General features: G+C 42.6%; 1 protein-coding gene across 2 annotated transcripts in view; it reads left to right on the forward strand.

Annotated features, from left to right (window-relative positions):
- Window positions 1-16,442, forward strand: part of DECR1 (2,4-dienoyl-CoA reductase 1) — a 698,559-nt gene that overhangs the window by 491,773 nt on the left and 190,344 nt on the right. For both annotated transcript variants that reach the window (XM_044065390.1, XM_044065391.1), the window contains exon 8: window positions 664-810. In XM_044065390.1, coding sequence (XP_043921325.1) covers window positions 664-810 — 147 coding nt within the window. The remainder of the gene's footprint in view (window positions 1-663; window positions 811-16,442) is intronic.

A 16,442-nucleotide genomic window follows, 5' to 3' on the forward strand; every position in this document is an offset into this window, starting at 1 on the left:
TAACCTCATCATAACTCTACTCCCTGGTGGTACATTTTGGCACTACCTCATTGATGGGAACCCAGTCCTCTTCCTCATATATATGCTGGCTCGTACACTCCCCTTAAGGATTACTCTCATCATTTTGGGGTTCTAATCCTATGTTTCTGGTCAGTGGTCGTAGTACAAGTGTCCAGTTTCACTAAGACCAGAGGCCATGTGGGAGTCGCTGCACCTTTCCTTCTAGAATGGGAAAGCTGACAGTTGCTGGTCCTTCATACCCTTCCTGTCCATCTCTTCCAGTGCTTGAGACACTAGACAAATGCTGGTAGTTGAGTCCTCTGTTTTATACCTTTAACTCGGGGTGACTTTTTTGCAGAGATGTTTGAAGGTGAGTGATTTGTTTAAAGTGTATTTCTCACCACTTATTTTGCAAATAGATTTTGAGGACTTTTGTGTTTTTTGAGAAAATGTTTTTTAACTAACAATGTTCAGTGTTGTTATTACTCAATTGAAGGAGATAAGATGCAGAGACACCAACGTGTTATGTCCCTTGGAAAACAGCATAAAGAAAAGTATTGTTATACATGGTTGTTTTTTTTTTTCTGTGTTTAAAACATAAAAACCTTGATATACAGGTAATATATATTTATTTATATCGGTGTCATTCTGTTAAAACCACAGGGGGCTTTCTCTCGTCTTGATCCGTCAGGCAAGTTTGAGAACATTATGACTGATCGACTGCCAACAGGTCGTCTTGGCACTGTAGAAGAAATTGCTAACCTTGCTTCTTACCTGTGCAGTGATTATGCTAGTTGGATTTCTGGAGCAGTAAGTTTTATTAGTGTTTCTCATGTTGTAATGCAGCATTTGTAATTAATGAAATTAACGTGATTATGTTTCAAGAGTGTTAGCCTTGCATATAAATATGCAAATGTGTCAAGGTTGGAAAGGTCATGAATTTGAGTCCCTTGCAACTGTTTTCTGTAATATCCTTCTCCCATCGTATTTCTTGCTTTATCTCAAGTAATTGAGCATCTTTGAAGAATTACTCTAGCACTACCTCATGCAGTACAGGCTGAGGCCATACCACCCTCCCTGTGAAATAATTTACGTCTTACTTGAAGTGACTGTCCTCTTCCTCTTACTATCTTTACTTTTCAATTCCATCTTCCTGTTTATTTCCAGATGAGGTGGTGTACCCAAGCCATACACTCCCTTGCTGTTTCTAAATTTGTAAAAACTGCATGGCATTGGCTAGGTGTTTCTCGCAACAACCACTTCTTGCAAAGCTTCTGTTCAGTGCCTTCTGACGAAGTGAGACATAATCTAGATTACATGGAGGAACTACATGGTTTTGAAGAAGTGGCATGTCCATTTAGATTGTGTCTGAATAAGTAATTTTCTCTTACTGTGCTTCTTTGACAAATAGGTGCATAGCATTTCTTATACAGAAACATTCTTTGCATTCTAGATCCTTTAAAGTCTCCGAGTATTGCATTATATGTATGAGACTTAAAGCAGCTACTTCTGTGGAAGTGAATCATCTTGTATTTTACTTTGTTTTAATATATCAGGCAGAAATGAAATGCATTTTTTCTTCAGACTTTACATACTGCTGTCAATTTCTGACATTTTTGTATGATGACAGAGACGCAGGAAATTTAGTCCAGTCTGAATTTAATATATTATGTGCTGTTAATCACTGCTTGAGAGTGTTTTGGCTATTTTAATATTAGGTCTGATGGTTATCTGTACTTTTAGTATATGTAATAATTTTTGTTATAGTGTGCTGTATTTTGAGAATAGAGTAACTTTCTTTTTAACTTTTGTAGTGGAGAGTTGAATATAAGTACTTTTCACTCTGTCTGAGGAAACAAAATTTAAGAAAAACAAATGATGGCAGTAAAATGATCTTTTACTGATCCTTTATCCAATACTGGGGACCTTTCTTTGTAGTACAAGTGACTGGCTTCATCCTATCTATCAATCGCAATAAGTATTTTTTTTCTGCATCTCTGGCATGCTCTAGCATGCTCTCATACTCAAGGTCTTCAATGCCTGATACCATTGGATGCTTTAGTATCGCATGATTATTGCACAAGCATTCGTGCATGTGTGTCTGCATACAAAAACACACACACACACACACACACACACACACACACACACACACACACACACACACACACACACACACACACACTCTTTTGTTACTTGTACAGCTTGGATTTCAGTACTGATGCATGTTGGTAAAAAGTTATCGTATTCACTGCCTAAGAGTAGATTGTTTAGGTATCTGTCTGGCCACCAAATATCAAGCCAAGTCCGTCACTAGCATTGTATGTATTGAGTAGAAGAATAGTGCCATGTAAAGCACTACTGTCATAAGTACCAGTCTTTCAAACCAGCAACCTGCATGCATCAGAGCCAGAAACTCTTAGTCTGCTTTGCTGCTTGGTAGTTCCTCGCACAAGAGATTGCCTAGAGAGGTCTCAGTCTTAACCTCAAGTTAAAGCACAGTCGCGCATAATAAATTTGAAGGAAAGCTGCAGACTTTTCCTCACTGAGTTAATCAGATGAATACATATTGAAAGGACAGTTCTTTTTCTGTCGAGCTTTGCTTAGTTTAAATGTGAACTGCAAACATCCTAAAATGCTTTTACTCTTAACACCAACAGGACTAGATGAACTTAGCATTTATAAGTGGCTTTGTTACAAGTATACAGTAGTAGTTAATGTGGATTTCAGTTAATTGTATATGCAGCAAGAAAATAAATCTAGACACTTACATTTGCAAATGTTTTACAAGATTTTTTTATTCTCAAATAAAAGGATACTTCTGCTTTTTGAAACTTTAACAAATGCACAGGATATATGAATGGTTTTGCCACTATTTGACTGACAACTTTTTATTAGCAAGTAATGTTGTAGATAATAAACCTTTATTGCAGTACTGCTTGTTTCATACATTTAGTAGAAGACAGTTCTCTTGTAGTTAGGAAGATTATTTAAAGAGACTTTATTTAAATCATTATTGCAATAACAGTTCACTTATACACACTTTGCATATTTTAGTTTAGTACGCAGCATATGTAGAAAATAATCTCCATGATGACATTGCAGTCTATTGAATTGTTAGAAGTGCAAAGAGATATTATCATCATAGCTTATTTAAATTGTATTTAGGATGTGGAGCTTCTCCTCCCCCAGTGTGGAGCTTTACCCTCCCCCTTATACCCATTAATAAAGTATATTGACTCAGGTCACACTGTCTTGAAGATATTGTTAAGGTGGTGCAGCCTTGCACTCTGTGTATTAGGACTATTTCATTGCATTGAAGAGAGTCATGTTATGCCCAGTCCATCATGGGCAATCCTACTGCTGCCCACCAAAGAGCTGTGATATGTGTGGTGTGGTGGAATGTGCACTCTTGATATGGGAGGTCTGTATCCACACCTCCAATCTCTAAATATGCTAACTCTGATGTCAGAGCACCTCAGAGAGAAGATGTAAAGGTATTTCCCATCTTTCTTAGTTGTCCTGACCTGAGAGGTATTGCTTTTGGAGATCAGATGTGTGGGAGAGTAGAGCCACCTACATTGGCGGGGGAGACTGGGAACAGAGAGACCCTTAACAGACATGGTTAAATTCACCTGTTTCAGCACATGAATAGTGGTGATCAGCAAGAGAGGCAAGAAAGCTCTGTTAGTAGGTTGAGTACAGGTAAGTCTGTTTTTGACATTTGTGGGCATGGGGGTTGTGACATTCCTTGCTCGAGCTGCAAGAGCATCATACCCCTACAAAAAATGTCTTCTATACTTTTGTATGTTTACTTTAGTGTGCTTGTCTTTGTAGTTGCATGGTTTATTAAATTATACTGAAGTTATTTCTGATTATATGCATTTTATTATGTGTAGGTGATGATCTAGAGGCGATGTTTTCAGACTTTGTCTGGGAGGAAATTATTCAGCACATACTTGGATCAGGCACAAAGGAAACTTTCCTCCTTCCTCGAGTCTGGGCTCATAGAGGAAGTGGTTAAGCCTCTGCTTATCCATTCAAGAATGGGTTTTTACATGGCGTGCAGCGTTTTTGACTGTGCAGATACTGTAGCTAGGACTACAAGCTTCCACATAGCTTGGCTAAGGCTGTCTACCATATGACCAGTTGAAAAGAAGGAGGCTGATCACCACTATGGAGAATCTTTTTGACCCCCCCCCCCCCCCCACACTTCCTTTGTACCATTTCTATGCATATCCAGCTCCATAAGTGAACCTGTCAGACTGATGGAACCTTACATCATCTTGTACTTTTGTCTCCTTCTGAGCCAGCCAAGTCAAGCAAGAGGCACCCCACTAATCCAAGTGCAGTAGCCATAATTATGGATTGTGATTGTTTGGAGATAGTGGAGGAGCAGTTTTCCAAGTTTGCCGTGATTAGGAGAGCCATCAGAAGGAGCAACTGGGCTATGGACATGGAAGGATATACTTCATGTATCCATTGGAAGGACACTTACTTGAATAGCTTCCTTCATTATACTAGTTCCCAACCTCACCACCAAAAAGATCAATGGTTAAAGGCCAGTTAGTGAGGACTGCCAGGATGACATCTTTAGATATGCATTTCATTGACTAATGTTCCATCATGGAAGATATGTTCCAGAAAAGTGGATACCCTGATGATCCACTCCCCCCACCCACTACCTATATCAGCCCCCTATCAACAACCAACTCTTAGCAAGCTTGGCTCCTCATGTTCCCAGCTACCTACCACATAATACTAACTTCTTGTAGCAACAACTGCTAATGGCTGTTATGTACCTCAAAAACAGATTGTATCAATTGTTCACTGATGAATCTCAACTACATTTGTAACCATGTTTAGTATATGTCACCATATTTTAAAATTGTACTATGTTCTACAGCTGTTTTACATCTGTTTTCTTCTTGTCTTGCTTCCTTAATTGGACTAATGTCTATATTTAAATGCTATGTTTTTTAACTGTATAATGCAAATAATACTTAATGTGGAACTTTTTTCCCCGGGCCTCCGCTGAAAACGGACCTGTGTCCAGTTGGACTGTCCGGGTCAACAAATGTAAATAAAATAATAAATAAATAATTTATTGAAAAATCTAGTGGAGGAAGTACAGTTAGAGGGCTAACGGTTATTTCAAATCAGTTCTTGAAATAGAGGTGTGAGTAAGGCATATTTCAGATGAGCGGGAAATAGAGGAATTATATGAGGATTTAGGCCCTAATGCTATGGTTACAAACTAAAATAGGGAAAATAATATAAGTAGGAAATTTGATATGGCTTTTGTGACTACTTATAATAATGAATATAAAACTCTCAAATGGATATGACCCCATGGTTAGAAATAGGGTAGGGGAGTCTCCTTTACTAGTGTTTCGGAGGGGCATGAATTATAAGAACGTATTAGAAAAAATAAAAGCGATGATCCCGAATAGGGTTGTTGGCATGACTAAATGTGGGTTTTGCCATTTTTGTTCTGAGATTTATATGGGTACTCATTTTGAAATTAGAGGCATTAAATATAAATTGAAGGGGAAATTTAATTGTATTACCAGAGGTGTAGTATATTTGGCTTTCTGTATGTTTTGTCCCACTTTTTATATGGGCAAAATGGAGAGGAAGTTTAATCAAAGGAACAATGAACACAAATACAGTATAAAAAAAAATTTAAATATTGCCTTGGCCAAACATGTACAAGAATCTCTGAACCATCAGTTTAAATATATGGTAATTAATAAAGTAGAATTGGGTAAGAGGGGTGGTCCGTGGACTTCATACTTGGAAAGAAAAGACTTAAAGTGGCAGATCTTGTTAAATGATGATAGGCAGGCATTAATGAACACTGTTCTGTTTCATGTTTGTTAAGGTTAAAGGCTTTAACCAGATAGTCCTTTATTCCATAGAAAATATTTTATAAAACCAGTTATAAAATTAAGTAAATATAAATGGTATAAGATAATTACTCCCTGACTGGTATTTTATGTAGGTTAGGTTTACTTTGGACCAAGGTAATTCATAATTACTCGAATAATTGTTTTGTTAATGTTTTAGAATGATAATTTATAACACTAAATAAATATGTCATATAATATTCATAAGCTACATATTTGGAAATAGAAGCATGTTTTTTAAGAAGGGGATGGGAATTAAAAAGCGCAGCTTTGGTATGTGGTTGTTGTCTGGTTATACCAATCAGACTGATTCTTTGTGGTTATTTAAACTGATGTATTTTTTGCTATAATTATCCGAAGAAGTTCAGTATATGGATGGACAAAAGCGCTTACTGGATTTTACTTTGTGTATTTTTGTGCATATTTGTTTTTTATGTTATCATGCTGATTAAAGCTGTGATTACATTGATTTTATTTTGGTGCCCGTTTTACTCCAGTATTTGCTGTGGATTATATAATATTAGATATTACTTAGAAAATTATCAGTTTGTATTACATTGTACGCAGATGGTCTGCTGTTATGTATTGAAAATCCAGAGGAGATAGAGTAGGTATTTGACTTGCTAAAATTATTTGGAGAGGTGTCAGATTATGAAATTAAAATTAATAGAGTTAAAACAGAAGCAATTAAGATAAACTACAGACTCTCCCTTCAGTTAATAGAGATCTTCCCCTTTCTAGGCTCATACCTGGAATCAGCTTGTCAGCAACCGTTGATGAGCCAGTTAATACCTCATGATTTTGAAGATTAATCTTAGTTGCAGATGTGGAAAAGTCTTTTTTGGACCATCAACAATGGATCTAAGCTATCAAGTGCTTTATATTGCCACTTATTTTATGTTTCACAACGACCCCATTGGAATTCTAAGAAAGAATTAATCACACCATTAAGAGATTGGTTATAGCATTTGTGTGGGATGAGCAAAAAGCTAGATTTGCTAGTGATTGGATTTCTCTTCAGGGGAAGTGGTCTTTCTCTTCCAGATTTAGAACAATATGTTAAAGCCACCAAATTCAAATTAGCATTAGGAATGATTTCCCTGCAGACAGAACTGCGTGGATGGCAGTTTTGTTTGACAGTCTATTGGGACTTCCTTGCATATATATATAATGCCTTGATAGAGAGAAATAAGATACTAATAGAATAGGTAACAGTACTAAGTTGGAGTTTCCATGTCACTAAAACATGCACATGGAAGGAGACATTATGGCCTATAATAAGTTCGAAAGCCTTGTAGAATGAAGCGTCCTTCCATAATTTGCGGAGAACAGCTCCTGATGGTTGGAATGTGCTCATCTGGTTACAGCTGCAGGCTTGTTTTGATTAGGAATATGTGAATCAGCTGGTAGTATAGGGCATTCTAAGTGCACTTAACCATGTTAGGAAAGACTTGTTTAGTAGTTCAGACTGGTCTGTGTGGATATTACATGGATAGAATGGTTTCATAGGTACTTGCTAGGCTTATGATCTGTGAGGATCTTCAGAAGCCTAGCTATGCACCCTCCATAAGTTTCAGCCCTAGTAATGTAAATGTGATTAACCCAGGGCCCATTGTAATATTATGTGGTTATCCCAGGGGCAGGCATTTACATATTAGCCGCCCTATCCATAAGGCTTGCAATCCAGGGATGAACTTCAACTTCTCATCCTCTCACCCAAATTACATTTAAATAGAGTAAGGGATGTACTTTTTCTGGAATTGTCTTCCTGTCCTTGTGAAGCAGTGGTATTCTTTGTGAGACATATCTGTCCCTCCAGTATGTTTTCTTCAAGTTGCAGAAGAGATTGATACCTCTTGAGTGTTTGTTAATGCTACTGTTGGACTTGTGTATCAGATCTGAAAGGATGGGATCTTCGGAGGCTCTGTAAGAGAGACAAAGATTTGCCTCTAAGTAGCCTGTAAGATACGGAAAAAAAGGGACAGGTTAATGTAGCTTTTTGTGATTTAGGCCCTTGATTTTCTTAATGAGAAAGCATCATGGTTACTCAAGTTGTGCCATATGTTTGGACTGGTAAATACTGAAGGGAGCATTATACTCTATGATCAGCCTAATGAGTGCTGTATGAAGTGGAATGATCACTTTCTTAGACCTGGATGCAATTCCCTTATTAATTAACTGCACAATGAAGAAGGACTTCTTGCAGCGGTGTATAAGTGGTGATTGAATAATAGTTTTGTCTACATGGGTTCCCAGATCCCTCATTACTGGGTCGGTTTAAGGTGTGGGTTGTTGATACATGCTAAGGATCCAATTACACATTTTCAGGTGTCAAGTTTTAGGCCATGTCTTTGACATTAGCTGTTTGGGTATTGTTATGTTTTGGAGTAACTTATGATGGCACCAAGTTTACAGTCATCTGCAAACTTTGTCACCATAAGATCTTAAGATTAGCTTTGACCTTTGAGAAGTAGATGCCATAGAGGAGTGGCAAAAGGACAGAACCCTAGGGTATGTCACTAATGACAGGGATTTTGAAGAAGTTAGATCCACCTACCATGACTTCTTGTGTTTTGTTTGTAAGCCAATTTGCTGTCCAGTGAGTTACATAGGGGTTTACATTTAACTAGATGAATTTATCAGTTATGCCTGAGTGAGAGATTGTCAAATGCCTTTGCATGGTCTAGATGTACTCTGTGTACAGATTTCCCCGCATTGATTGCTTCTGTAACCTTTTCAAAGAAGTCGACCAGATTAAGTAGGGAAGATCTGCCCTTAACAAAAGTGAGCTGGTATGGATCAAGAGTTTGTAGGTTGCCTATATACATACTTATCAGTTCTGTTGTGACCCTATCTATAGCCTTACATATGAGGCTGGTTATGCTTTTTTGCCTGAATCAGTTGATGCCCCAGCTTTGTGCAGGGGTGTGTGTGTGTGACTGTTGCAGTCTTCATCTATTCTGGTATGAACGCTGATTGGAGGCTGATATTAAATTTCTGTGTGTGTGTGTGTGGGGGGGGGGGGGGCAGGACCTGTTTCAGGCTGACCAGTAGGCATCCTGGTATGTTGTCAGGCCCAATAGAAGCAGTGTTCTTGACCTTGGATAGAACATTGAGGACTTGATCCTGGGTGACTTGGGTGTGTGTGGCGGTTGATATTTTATCCAGTAATCATTAGGGGGTTGGGGGCTAGTATGATGGTTAAAAGTGTTACCTCTTAACACACACAATGTACAAGGTTTTATTCTCATCTTTGAAGAGAAAATTGGCTAGGCCTGAAATGGCCTGCAAGGGCAGATAACCTAGTACATCTGAAGTAGTTAACTTAATTTGTGCAGCAACCTGTGGGTATCGGATCCGACTTTGGATCTGAGCCGGCAGTTTTCAACAGCTTAGATCCGAGCTCCTAGCTCCTCCCTCTACCCATAAACCCCTGCCAACCCTGACTGACCCCAGATCTAGTTTGCCGCGCTTGTTGACAGCAGCTGGATTTTCGAGCTCCGTGCTTAGCGTTTTTCTGTGAGAAGTTGGAAAATGTTTTTTTCTGTTTTTCCTTCAACTTTAGTGTGAGTGCCATGTGTTTAGACCCCTTTTCCTGTTAACCTTTTTTTAAACTACTCTTTAGTTAGAATTTTTTCCCTCCCTCTCCCTCGCTGGTTCGTTAGGGTGCGTGTGTTGGGGCCTAGCGTGTGTGTCCTCCTTAGTTTAAAATGTCGGAGGCCCCAAAACCTATCTTTTCCAAGTGCACCGAGTGTGGCAATAAGCTTTCACCGGCTGATGGCCACACTCTGTGTGTTCTGTGCCTTGGGGTTGGACACCTTACCTCTGGGTGTTCCTCTGCACGGCGTTCAACCCCAGGGCACTTAAGGACCGGAGATCCAAGCTGATCCTGGTGGGTCTTTTGCCCCCAGATTCGGCTTTGGCCTCCGGTTCTACCGTGGCTACCACCGTGGCTTCGGCGGCGGCCACTCCTGCCTCTCTCTCCCCGGCCGTGACTCAACCTCCCACTGTAGGCCCGGAGGAGAGGGAGGCCAGGAAAGACAAGAGAAGGGAGAAGCACCACAAGCGGAGGGTAGAGGCCTCTGCTTCAGCTCCCCCGGCTAAGCGGTCTTCCCCCTCCAGGGCTTCCCGGTCTCCTCCTCCTCAGATTCGATCCCCCTGTTTTTCACCAGGCCCTGAGGAGGAGGAGACCCGATCTCCTTCGAGGTCATCGAAGCGGCACTCACGTCCTGCCTCGGTGGCCTCATCGAGATCTACTCGCAGCCTTTCCGACGCAGATTTGGACTGGATGATGAGAAGATTCCTCCAGGCCCAACTGCAGATGGGAGTGCCCCTGCCTCCCCCCCCCGAGGATGTCCCCTTTGGGGACATCATGGAAATGCTCAGGATTAGAGGGGGGTGGTCTGCCCCAAAGCTGACCTCGGACGAAGCCGTGTTCCTGGAGGCATTTGAAGCAGGCCCTTCTACCTCTTGGGTGTCCCTCCGGCCAACCGCCTGGTGGACCTGATTACCAAAAGGGGGTGGAAGGAGCCGGACACTGTGGAGCCAGTCCCGAAGCGCCCTGACAGGATCCTCAGTCTCCCTGCCAACAGGCCCCATTGGAACAAGGGTCCCCCTGTAGATGCCATGTTGATGGCGGTGGCCACTAAGAGGGAACTAGCTCAGGAGAGCCCCTTGGTCCACCCCCCCGGGCAAGGAGTCCCGAGCGATGGACCGCCTAGGGAAGCGGGTGTTTAGTTCAGCGTCCTTCTCAGTGAGGTCACTGAGCTACATGACGCACGTTATTCGGCTGCTATTTATTAAGGAATTAAGGAATACGCTGCATCGCCCCCGGAGTCCATGTTGGCGGAGGACAAACAGTTGTACTCCACCCGTATGGCCACTCTTAGGTCCATTTCCAATACCTCTATGCGGCTACTATCCCATGCCATGCCAGTGGAGCAGGTCTCGTCATGAGGCGTCAGGCCTGGCTCTGGCATTGTGATTTCGCGGAACCCTTCAAAGTGTGTTTCGCAAATGCCCCTTTTGATGGTTCTGCCCTATTTGGGAAGACCTTTCACGACACCTTGGTCCAGAGCGAAAAGGACGGGAAGACATCTGCCGTCGGAGTCCTCTTCTCTGCTCCCCAGAGGTCCTTCTCCAAGAACCAAAAGGGACAGAAGATGTGGTTCTGGAAGTCGCAACAGTCTCAGTCCGCTCCGGACCCCCCAGTCCTTCCGCGGCAGAGGAGGACAGGGAGGACTTCATCCTAGAGACAGAGGGGGCCCGAAGAACTTTGGGTCCAGAGAACCTTTCTCTGACCGGCCCACGCAACAGCCCTGAAGGGTTGCCCGACTGCTTCACTCTGGAGGCAGTCAGGGGCGTTTCTCAAGGCACCTGGCAGCTTGGGAGTCCATCACAACAGACCACTGGGTGCTTCGCATCATATCCAGAGGTTACCAGATCCCCTTCTCTTGCCCTCTTCTCTTCCCCAAACACCTCCCCGATGTCCCACCCGATCAGAGGGAGGTCGCAGCTGCGGAAATCCGGCAGCTCCTAGAAAAAAGAGCCATCCAACACGTCCCCCAGACCAGCCTGGATCGGGTTTTTACTCCAGGTTCTTTTTGGTGCCAAAAAAGACAGGGGACTTAAGACCAATCCTCAATCTCTCCCTTTTGAACCTGTCAGTAACCAAAGAAAAGTTCCGGATGGTCACTCTTCAATCTGTTCTCCCCCTACTATGGGAGAACGATTGGATGTGCTCGATAGACCTCAAGGATGCGTACTATCATATTCTAATGGACAGACGATCCAGGAGGTTTCTCCGCTTCCGGCTAGGGGCCAGTCATTACCAATTCAATTTGGTCTCACCTCAGCCCCCAGGGTGTTTACCAAAGTCTTAGCAGTGATAGCAGCCCACCTGAGGCTCCAGGGAATACAGGTTTTCCCATACCTGGACGACTGGCTCCTGACCGCCTCGACAAGGCATCTACTCTATACAGCCAGGGGTTATTTTCTTCGCCTTGCTCCCTGGCTAGGGATCACAATAAATATGGACAAATCTGCTCTCACCCCAACCCGAGTCATAGATTTCATCGGGGCCAGGTTAAACACAATCAATCTTGTAGCCTTCTTAACCCCAGAGAGACTTCGAACCCTGAGGTTTCATGTGCGGGCCATCCTTCTATCTTCATCTCCGGCGGAATTGGTCCTGAGGGCTCTAGGCTCAATGGCAGCGGCAATCAACTTGTTACTTATGGCACTTCTGAACATGAGGGTCTTACAGTGGACCCTCCAAGTCCAGTGGTCTTTTCTTCCCTACCCTCTGAGTCATCCCATTTCCCTCAGCAGGGCTTGCAAGAGGGCTCTCGTGTGGTGGCTGCAATCTCCGGATCTCCACACGGGATGCCCCTTCTCTATGGCCTCTCCCCTGGCCACGGTGACCACGGACGCCTCTTGTCTCGGGTGGTGGGGGCATTCTTCAGGCAGGACTGTCCAAGGCATGTGGAACAATGCGGAGACCTCTTTGCATATCAATGTCCTAGAGATGAGGGCAGTGCTGTTAGCGTTGCAAGCACTTCAGGACCTTCTTCCTGTAGGGACAATTGCGATCCAGACAGACAACATGTCAGTTATCTGGTACATCAACAAACAAGGAGGAACCAGGTCTTACCTGCTCTGTCGAGAGGCCATGAGAGTGTGGGAATGGGCGATCTTCACCAACCGTTTTCTCATTGCAACGCACATTCCGGGACGGTCCAACATCCTGGCATACAAACTCAGTCGCACCATCCTTTCTCCTTACGAGTGGTCTCTCAATCTCACGTAGCGAATCAGATTTTTGCCAAATGGGGGCAGCCCTGTTGCGATCTTTTTGCCTCTCCCTCAAACACCAAATGCAACAGCTATTTCGCTTTAATTCCCCAAGTCAGGGAATCTCAGAGAGACGCTCTGGTGCATGTTTGGCCTCCCGGTCTGCTTTATGCTTATCCACCTCTCCCCCTGATGCTAAAGTTTCTACAGAAAGCCAGCCGGTTGGGGAGCAGGATTATCCTCATTGCCCCATTCTGGCCTCGTCAAACCTGGTTTCCTTATCTTTGGTCTCATCTGGTGAATCCTCCTTGGATTCTAGATCCCCTCCCGGATCTGATCTCCCACCCTCTGGGTCTCCCGACCCCGAACCTGGACAGCCTCAAGCTCACAGCTTGGCTGCTCCAGTTCCACTCCTAGCCAGGACTCCCGGCATCTCTTCCCCAGTCAAAGCTGTTCTAGTTGCAGCCCACAAGCCTTCTACTAGGAAGGTTTACAGCAGCAAATGGAGACGTTTCTCTATCTGGGCAGAACATCAAAACTTGGATCCCTTCACAGCTCCTTTACCTGTGGTGCTAGACTTCTTATCAGGATTATTTCACCAGGGAGCTAGCTATTCCACTGTCAAGGTTCAACTAGCAGCTATCTCTCACTACCATGTCGGACATGATCTGCGTCCCTTGATCACTTCTAAGCTGTGCAAGACCTTCCTGAAGGGCACCTTCCTGCTCAGACCTCCGGTAAAGGAAGTGTTACCTCCGTGGGATTTGTCGTTAGTGCTTCAGGCTTTGACAGCTCCCCCCTTTGAGCCTGCAGCTTCAGTGGAACTCAAGCATTTGTCTTGGAAGACGGCCTTTCTCGTCGCCATCACCTCTGCTAGAAGAATTTCTGAAATTCAGGCCCTTTGTGTCAAACCCCTGTATCTAACCTTCCACAAGGATAGAGTCTACCTCAGGACCAATCCCTCCTTTCTCCCTAAGGTTGCTTCTGAATCCAATATCAACCAGTCCAATAATCTGCCAGTCTTTTTTCCCAACTATCACAACAAAGGAGAATACAAATTACACTCATTGGATGTGCATAGACAACTTTGATCCTATATTCACAGGACTTCTGGTCATAGGCAATCCGACCAGTTGTTCGTCTCCTTTGCCAAAATGAATTTGGGTAAATTGGTATCTAAAGTTACGTTGTTTCAATGGATCTCGCAATGTATTCTTTTGGCTTATGAAAGTTCTGGTAGGCCCGCGCCTCAGGGAGTCCATGCCCATTCTACCCGATCTATGTCTACCTCTGCTGCTTTTAGATCAGGGTTCCTTTAGATGATATTTGTTCGGCTGCCACTTGGTCCTCATCTCATACCTTTATCAACCATTATAAGCTGGATATTATCTCCAGAGGGAGAGCATCCTTTGGCTCTGCAGTGCTCCAGAACATCCTTCCATGATGGCCGCCCAACATTCAGGTAGCTGGGGACTCTGTCCCACAGGTTGCTGCACAAATGAAGTTAACTACTTCAGATTAAGAAGTTATGTACTCAACATAACGTTCCATCAGAGTAGATAAACTTCATTTGTCAGCAACCATCCCCCCTCCTTCCCCCTGACCTTCGATTATTCACATTTGCTGTCTTCAGAGTTGATTTTTGAATTTGGTAAATCTGTAGCAGTTGCTGCTTGGGGGCAAACTTGATCTGAGGTCAGTCAGGGTTGGCAGGGGTTTATGGGTAGAGGGAGGAGCTAGTAGCTTGGATCTAAGCTGTTGAAAACTGTTGGCTCGGATCCGAAGTCGGATCCGATACCCACAGGTTGCTGACAAATGAAGTTTATCTACTCAGATGGAACGTTATGGTGAGTACATAACTTCTTATTACATATGAATGTGGCAGAGAAGATGGGAGTGACGTTGGAGCTAAATTTGTCTGCTAGTATGTTGCCTATGTCCTCAGGATTGCAGTATAATTTACTGTTGGCTTTCTGAAGTTTTGAATATTATTTCTGAGGTTTCTGATATGGTTAAAGAAGGCTTAGTGATTATCTTTTGCCTCTGAGACTTTTTTACCTCGTATCTCGCTTTACGTTTGCCAAGAGCATTTTTGGCATTTGAAGGGTTACATTTATTTTTATGTGCAATTAACTTTTTCCTTTTATTGTAGAGACTGTTTGTACACCACTGGGGTTTATTTTTAAATTTAGCAGATGTTTCTATTGCAGCTGTTTACATCTGCACAGAATTTGGCTGTGAAGATTTTGTTTGTACAGGGCTCAGTAGGGTGGAAAAGGGTGTTTAATTTAGCCACTTTCTTCACTCTGTTTTACTTGATTAGCTTTAGTATAATCTTAGAAAAATGAGTTATTGGAGGATGCTTCAAACTTCAGTCCAATGGTGAATATGACTGATTTGTGGTCCGATATGACTTAGAGAGCATGTTACAATTGGTAAGGAATAGAGCTAAATCGTATTGGAGAGAACCAAGTCCAGGATTTTGTCTCCCCTAATAGAAGTGTAGACTTAGGTGGTCCAGCGGATTTGTATTTATAATATCCTGAAATCTCAGGGCATACATGTTTGATGATGTACAAGTTTCCCATGTTGATGTAGGGGTAATTGAAATCTCCTAGGAGAATGGGGTTTGGTTTACAGAATGGGGTTTGGCTGAATGCTTAGGGCCTCAGGCTAGTCAGGTATGAGATATCGTCCAAGGGGAGGCCAAGAAGATGCCCTATAGTTAGCTGTGGTGTGATGTGGGGTTTTGTTAGTAGTAAGTTGGACACCAAGGAGTTCTGGGTTGTTTTCCTGCCTAATGGGTCTGGAGGTGAAATTTTGTTTTACGAACATAGAGACTCCTCTGCCTTTAGTGCCTTTATCTAGTGTGATAGGTCTGTTTGCTTGGTGGGTGTTGAAACCTTGCACTAATGGGGTAATTTTAATATTCTTGAACCAGGCTCTGTGATGATGCATACAGCTATGCTTTCTAAGCCAAGAAGTGCCTGTAAGGAGTGTATTTTTTGTTAAGGCTCCTAGTGTTGAGCAGCAGTACCTTTGTGTTATCTGAATTTGTTATGTTGGAAGCATTTGAAGACTGACTTTACCTAAGAAAATGGCATTATGGGGGTTAAGTTTCTTGCCAATGTATGAAAATCTTGAGGGGACAGGTATAGGCCATCCCTAACAAGCAGTCGTGTGTGTGTGTGTGTGTGTGTGTGTGTGTGTGTGTGTGTGTGTGTGTGTGTGTGTGTGTGTGTAGTATACAGTGGATATAAAAAGTGTACACACCCCTGTTAAAATGCCAGGTTTTTGTGATATAAAAAAAAATGAGCCCATGATAAATAATTTCATATCTTTTCCCACCTTTAATTGGCCTATAACCTGTACAATTCAATTGAAAAACAAACAAATCTGTAAGGGGAAAAATATAAAAAACAAAAAAAAATGTACAATAAGCTGGTTGCATAAGTGTGCACATCCTTAAACTAATACTTTGTTGAAGCACCTTTTGATTTAATCCAGCATTCATTCTTCTTTGGTATACACCTGCCATCAATTAAAGAGACTCTGATTAACCCCAAATAAAGTTCAGCTGTCTTAGTAGGATTTTCCTGACATTCACTCAGTTGCCTGCTACAGCAAAAGCCGTGGTTCTCAGAGAGCTTACAAAGCATCAAAGGGATCTCATTGTTGAAAGGTATCAGTCAGGAGAAGGGTACAAAATAAAATTCCACAGCATTGGATATACCATGGAAG

This window comes from Protopterus annectens, chromosome 3.part0, assembly GCF_019279795.1.
Source record: "Protopterus annectens isolate FY-2018-M chromosome 3.part0, PAN1.0, whole genome shotgun sequence".
Taxonomy (NCBI): Eukaryota; Metazoa; Chordata; order Ceratodontiformes; family Protopteridae; genus Protopterus; species Protopterus annectens.